This window comes from Abrus precatorius, unplaced genomic scaffold (genome assembly GCF_003935025.1).
Source record: "Abrus precatorius isolate BTA unplaced genomic scaffold, Abrus_2018 Scaffold8, whole genome shotgun sequence".
Lineage (NCBI taxonomy): Eukaryota > Viridiplantae > Streptophyta > Magnoliopsida > Fabales > Fabaceae > Abrus > Abrus precatorius.
In genome coordinates, this window is record NW_020874428.1 from 17188114 (window position 1) to 17195635 (window position 7522).

Here is a 7522-nt window from a genome sequence, read left to right on the forward strand (position 1 = left end):
AATTTTTCACATCAATATCTCCTTGGTTATCACTTAAAAAGAAAAAGAAAAAGGAAAAAAACTAATCACACAGTTCCTGTTAACACATAAAACAGTATCAACCAAAATCTAAAAATAAGCAATAATTACCAAAATAATTATTTTTACACTCCAAATATTATTTCTAATTAAAAATATAAATTTTATTATTTAAAATAATTCTTCGTAATTAAAAATACTATTTTTATCCTCATTGAGCAATTTTAACCGGTATAAATGAGTAATTATTTTTATTTTTATTATAATTTTTTTTTCCAAAAAAATTGAAGAATTATAATCTAAATTATAATTATATTAACAAATTAACTGTTTAGAAAAACGAGGATGTTACATCTTTTTCCCCCTCAAAGAAATTTTGTCCCCAAAATTTACATACCTTATGGAAAAAGGTAGGGGTAATAGTCCCTCATTTTTCTCTCTAGCTCCCATGTAGCATCTTCATCACCAGTTTTACTCCATACTACTTTTACGAGCACAATGTCTTTTCCTCGTAATTGTTTAACTTGTTGATCCACAATACGTACAGGCGATGTTTCATAAGTAAGATTGTCTTTGAGTTGTATTATGTCAGGCTCGATAATATGAGATGGGTTAGGAACATATTTTCGAAGTTGGGATACATGAAACACGTTATGAAGATTAGAAAGAAATGGAGGTAAGGCAATTTGATAGGCTACAAGGCCAATCTTTTTCAAAATTTGGTAAGGTCCAATGAATTTGGGTGTAAGTTTTCGGGACTTCATCACCCTTCCAACTCCAGTTATGGGTATAACCCTCAAAAATACATGATCACCTGTCTGAAATTCTAATGGCTTTCTTCTTCGGTCATAATAGCTTTTCTGCCTGCTTTGTGCTGTCCTCATCTTCTCTTGAATCATTTTAACCTTCTCAGTGGTTTGCTGCACCACTTCCGGTCCCAAAATTAGATTTTCTCCAGTCTCATACCAACATAATGGAGTTCTGCACCTTCTTCCATACAAGGCTTCAAATGGTACCATTCCAATGCTTGAGTGGAAACTATTATTGTAAGTTGTTAGAGATTAGTTTTTCAATATTAAGAAAAGATTATATTTAATTGATTTGAGCAATTGTGCTTTACTTTATTTTAATTTTATTTTGCCTATTTTCATTTTTTATTTTTATTTTACTTTTTATTATTTTATAATTTTTTTTAAGTATATACTCACTCGTTCTAAGTCTTCTACAACTTATTTGATTCAGAGATTAAGAGAACTATGCGAAGATAAAGGAAAGAATTGAGAGAACAAAAAATGACAGAGTGATGAAGATTAATTCAAGATTACATCACACCCAATGCTGAAAGTGCTTTTGGTAGCATTGTGGCTTCTAATGCATTGATAACTATGATCCAGAACTCTACAGTTTGAAGGAATGCCTCATGAAGACCCTAACCTCCATTGACAAAGTTTCTTTGACTTATAGACACCATAAAGTACAAAAGGATCACAACTGATGCTATTAAACTTCACCTTTTTCCATTCTTTGTCACAGAAAAGGTGAATACATGGTTCACCATGCTCCCAGCAAGCTCTATCACAACATGGGAGGATCTAACTCAACAATTTTTGATAAAGTATTTTCTGTCATCTCGTTCTACTAAGCTGATGGCAGAAATATCCAACTTCCAGCAACATGAGTTAGAATCCCTCTTTGAAGCACGAGAACGATTTGAAGAACTTTTGAGGAAGTGCCTTCACAATGGTTTTCATGTATGGAGACAGATGCAAATTTTCTACAGTGGATTATTAGACTCCAACAGAGTCATAGTTGATGCAGCAGCTGAGGAGCCTTCATGAGGAAAGACCCAGATGAGATGACATCTGTCAATTTTTAATGGCATATAACTGACCATTATATGAATGGGAAAAGGGAGACTGCTCCAGTATACCTAATAGAGGGCAACAATCCTCTAACAACTCAGTTAGAAGCTCTGACCAAATAGGTGAAATCCTTATTGAAAATACAAGAACAATCAACAAAACCACCTACAGTTTCTTTGTGTGAGCACTGTGGCTCCTTAGGCCATGATAATAGCAGCTTTCGAGATACAAAAATAAAAGAAAAAGCTAATTTTATGGACAGTAATTACAACTTAAGATGGCAAAACTACCTTTCTAACTCTTTAGAGAATGACTTTGGAAGCCAAAATTCGAATATTTATTGCCCTCCTCACATGCAAAATTAATGTTACATGTGATTAGACAATTTCTTATATAAAGCAATTAAACAATATCTAATATTTTAGAAACATTATATGAGAGAATGAAAAAAATAAATTTTGCATATAATTTCTAGTGAGTCTATTAAATATTGTATTTTAATTGTAACTACTTATCATTTATATAGATGTACAGATTTTAGGAGAGTCATATAACATTTTTTAAACTTATTACTTCAAATATGTGTAAATGAAATAGATTAGGATCATTTGATAAGTTAACATATTCAACATAAATGTAACGTATAATTTATGACAAAAAAAATTATAAATAAAAATAATTTTATTTACATAAATTATAAATAATTTCACACGTATTTTTCTAATCCAACTAATTTAACATTGATATAGTTTAAATATTGTCATATATGATTATCACTCAAAAGTATCATGCGGTCAAATCTTGATTATCATATATTTAAAAGTTATTATATATTTTTTCTTTGAAACATACTATAAATCTACTAGTTACATTTAAAATAATTTAATTTCTTGAAAACTTCAATTTCAAGCAAATATTTTTTAAAAGTTTATGTAAGCTAATACCACACTTTTTGTATTATTTTTTTATTTTCTTCAAACATTAGATCTTTTATTTCGTAATATATCTTACTATTTAAATAAATAAAAACAACAATTTAACTCATTTTTTTAAAAATTATATTTCCAAATTTAATGACAATATATTACTGCAACGAAAAAAAATATTTTAACATTATTCAATATTAATCAACTTAGCATAAAATTCTTAAAATACAAAAATAAATACCCTTAACAAAAAAAAATTTGACAATTTATAAAATTAAACTTTAACATATGCAACAAGATTAAAATACAGCCAAATGATTAATAATTAACGAAGAAAAGCAAATTACTTTCAATAATTAACTAATGAGCAATTAAAAATAAAATGCTAAAATATATAGTTAATCTATATACAAGCGAAATTTATCAATACAGTGATGTAACACATGACATTCAAGTGTTGTATGGAACCTTTCAACAAATGTCAGTCTTATGTGTGGTGTTCTTCTGTTACTATGCCCAATGTAATACATGTGACATCTTTTCTTTTCCTTTTTACAATACTTTTACCCTAGAATTCATTCATTTCAGGATTTTGTTTTAAGATTTCTGAAAATTAATTTTTAAATTTTAACTTTGCAGGTAGAAGATTAAAGCCAGACCTTCCTTCAATAACGGTAGCCAATGGTCGTACCCTTTTCTACCTCGTACCATCAGAAAAGGAAAGTGACAAAAAGCGAAACCCAAAAAAGGGTGTTAGCGCGGAGAAAAAGGAGGTTATAATTGGAGTGTTGTTGCATGGTTTATTGGATCTTATCATTTAAATTTAACCTTAAATGCCAAAATGTAGCATACAAATCAGAGTGGTTGTTAAGATGGGAACACAATCCGAGTCAGTCAGGGTTTGTTTCAAACTACATTTCTCTATCTTTCTGGCGGCTCATATTTCGCTTCTCAAACTAACTATAGTTTACTTCAACCCTAATTGCTTAAAGCAACACTATAAATATGAGTGACCATCATCATTGTCTAATTTCGCAAAACCCCACTTGTTTAGGACGTGAACTTTTTGTTCTCCAGGAAATTTTGCCATTTTTAGAACATGCTGTGTAGTAAAAGTTTTTGATTTCCTTGTTCTTGAAGTTACTTTTCTACTTAGAAATTATTCTTTAATTTTATTTATTTTTTATTTTTATTTATTTTTATTTTGGCTGCACTATACTTGAATGGCTAAAAGGACTATTGATATGGTTTCTCCAAATAGAACACAGGGTCCACAGTACCCACCTATGGTTAGACAAGGCTCTTTATATAACCTCACCTTTGATGAGGTTCAGAGCCAGTTGGGGAACACAGGGAAGCCTCACCATAGTTTGAATTTGGATGAGCTTCAGAAAAATGTGATCTCAGCTGAAAGTGGACAACTTGTGGAAACCCCTTCATCTGATCATTCATTTATTCTAGGTAACATTGGTTTGAATGGCACATTGAGTAACAAAACCGTCAGTGAGGTTTGGAGGGGAATAGTTCACCAAGAACATGTGAACAAGTCAGTGGATACCCACATGAGACAACCTTCTTTGGGTGAAACAACCTTAGAAGATTTTCTAGCACGAGCGGGTGTGATACATGTGGGAAACCAGGACGATGTTGATGTTATTGGTGATACTCAGCCCCTGATGGGAATTGACCCAATGGTGATGCCTTCGCAGCATGAACATTGGATGCAAATGCAAATGCAAATGCAAATGCACATTCCTGCCATTAATATCAACCCACAACAACAACAACATCAACATCAACATGAACAAATAATTGGGTTGTGTCCAGATTTCAGTGTTACCAAGTCAGAATATGAGAACCCAGTTATGGATATTGGTTACTCAGAAAATTCACTGGCCATTTCAATGTCAAGTGCATGTTCAGATTCCAAGAGTGCTATTGTTGGGAAGAAGAACAAATACTCAGATGAGGTGCTGGAAAAGACTATTGAGAGGAGGCAAAAGAGAATGGCCAAGAATAGGGAATCTGCTGCAAGATCAAGGGCAAAGAAGCAGGTTAGTACAAAGACTCAAGCGTGCGGTTAGTGAAAGATATCTTCACAATCACAATGGAAATTTATACCATTCTTTATCTCATGCTTCAAGGAACATATAAATAAGTTAGAGAAGGACAAGTGTCGCTTGCAGAAAACGAATAGCTTGCTCATAAAGCTGAAGGTAAACTCAGCAATCCATTACAAAGGGGAAAACTAATTTTGTGATGTGTGTGTTGTCTTAATCCTTATGATCATTTCTGCATGATTGAATCGTACTAGTCATACTATATATCAGTAGTAGTGTATATTAATTTTGGCGTCAAAGTTGTACAAAGAAGTGGCTTGTGTGTGTGTGTGTGTGTGTGTGTTACACATGATTATGTCAAGAGATTTTCCATTTATTGGATGTGATGAAACTGTGTAATCCAACAGAAGAAAGAATGACACATTCTATTGCATGTATGTGAAGGAGATGTGTACGTTGGTAGAGGAGTGAGACCGGACAAAGCCACGATGGGGGGACGGCTATAACCCTCAAAACCCCAAGGCTCAAAAATGCTCTTCAACAATTTATAAAGTTTTTATAATTAATTTCATAATAAATATAATTTAATGCCTATCCCTTTCATAATTTTAAACTAAAATTAGTATATGATCATGCAACATGAGATGCCTGTCTTTATCCCTGATAATGATTTTTTTTTATTTAATTCATATTTGTAATACTTTTTTTTTATTATAATGGCATGACTATATTTTTAGTTTTCTAATTATAATCATGTTTGTAGGTTTACACTAAATTTTGGCCACTAAAAATATTGATACTTTTTACATTGATTTTTATAAAATTAATTGCTAATATTTAGTCTCTAATATTTGAAAGGAGTAAAAATTTAATTTCTATTGTTTAAAAAATTTGTTAGCATTTAGTCTGAGGAACTATTTTTATTTATCTTTTTAAAATATTATATACTAATAAATTTTTTATACTAATAAAATTTTTATAAAGACTAATTCTAAAAGCAATAATATTTATAGGGATTAAAAATTTATTTAAGTCCTGTTCATATTTATTAAAAAGAATATTTTAGGAAATTATAAGTTCATATATAATTTAAAATATATAATAGGGAAGACAATTATAAAAGTAGTACTAAATAACTTTTTCAGAAAAAAATGACGATAAGGAAAGAAATAATTGCACTATAATGTAATATAATACTACATTATTATTATTATTATTTTTATTTTTGACAGCTTAAAGAATAACTTGGTGATAGAAATTATGTAAGGATAATGATTAATATTTCACATTCTATTGATGAGTGTGAAATGACCAGAGGGTAAAGAGAGATACTTTGTAATTAAGATGTAGAAAATAGATGCAAGAGAAAATGAGCGTTAAATTAAAATGCAATAGCCCATTATGTAATTAAGATATTTCTTTACAAGCTTTGTTTAATTTTAGGAGCAAAGAAAAGGAAAGGACAAGGACAAGGAGCAAAAATTGCTTACCAAAATCAGGTCATAGCATTTACTTAAGGGTATATTTGATGGTCGAGTTTTGAAAGAATAAAATATTTTATTTTTAAATTAAGATAATTATATAATATTTATAAAAAAATAAAATTTTAAATTTATATGAATTTATTTATTTTATGTTACTAAATTGTGAGAATGACAAATGATTGTTAAAAATAAAAATGGTCTTGTTTTACTTTTAAAATTTTAACTCTTAAAAGGCATCCTAAGTATAGTTCATCATGTGATTTAATTAAAGGTTAGTCGATAAATTAGAATAAAACAAAAAAATTAAGTGATGAATTGTTGGCCTAATTTAAGTTTTATTAATTGAGACTTGATGCTCTTCACGCTCATATTTCAGGAATTGGATGCAAAGTATTTTTCAGGTTCAACTCTTACTCCAAAATACCAACTACGGCGTACCAGCTCAACAACATTTTAGCTACCATTAATTTTTCTGCAGTGCAAAATATCCAATAAATTCAAACCAAACTACCCAAGCCAAACCATATTAAAAAGGGTCCAATCCATTTATTTTAAGGCTAAACCTAAACCATTTATCTTGGTTTAGTTTGCCCAATTGATTAAGCTCAAATGGATTAAGAGTTCATCAAATCTAATCCATTTTGACGCTTTGGGTTCTTCACTAGTCACGCACGCGGACTACACACCATCACACTGAATATCTTCCAATGTTAAAAGAGATGGAAGGTTTAACTCTTTTGGTCCTTTTTGTGTTGTTTCGAAATTAAATTAGAGTTTTATTTTAATAAAACCTTCGCATTGCGAGTTGTACAGATGAAACTCTAATTTTAACCGATAAACAACACCAAAAATACCTGAAGTACCTCTATACCTAAGTTAAAGCAATAACTCTATCTCTTCTTTGCTAGAGCTTATTACCTTTGAAACCCACACCATCACCATCCTCAAATCACCCATTGGAGTCACCATCACAGCCATCACATGGTCACCATCGCCACTACTAAGCAACCACCTCAGCTACAAAGCTGAGCCTCCCATATTCTATCCACTCGTAAACAACATCACACACAAACCAATGGACCCTCCATTTTCTCGCAGAACCAGGTTTGCGGTGACTTGAGGACTAGCCATCCTCAATCCTATGCCACCATGAGCAGCCATCACCAAGCTCT

At 30.9% G+C, this 7522-nt stretch overlaps 2 protein-coding genes across 2 annotated transcripts; one reads left to right on the plus strand and one right to left on the minus strand.

Annotated features, from left to right (window-relative positions):
• Positions 1-416: 416 nt before the first annotated feature.
• Positions 417-1037, minus strand: LOC113874343. Its single transcript, XM_027512570.1, has one exon. It carries the CDS (start codon positions 1035-1037, stop codon positions 417-419), a length of 621 nt encoding a protein of 206 aa, XP_027368371.1.
• A 2986-nt stretch (positions 1038-4023) lies between these two features.
• Positions 4024-5968, plus strand: LOC113848360 (ABSCISIC ACID-INSENSITIVE 5-like protein 3). Its single transcript, XM_027477834.1, has one exon. The coding sequence runs from the start codon at positions 4030-4032 to the stop codon at positions 4888-4890; it is 861 nt and encodes a 286-aa protein (XP_027333635.1). The 5' UTR covers positions 4024-4029; the 3' UTR covers positions 4891-5968.
• Positions 5969-7522: the final 1554 nt, after the last annotated feature.

Excerpts from the sequence above, each read along its gene's own strand:
- LOC113848360 (XM_027477834.1), top strand. The coding sequence starts at position 4,030 with ATGGCTAAAAGGACTATTGATATGGTTTCTCCAAATAGAACACAGGGT.
- LOC113874343 (XM_027512570.1), bottom strand. The coding sequence starts at position 1,037 with ATGGTACCATTTGAAGCCTTGTATGGAAGAAGGTGCAGAACTCCATTA.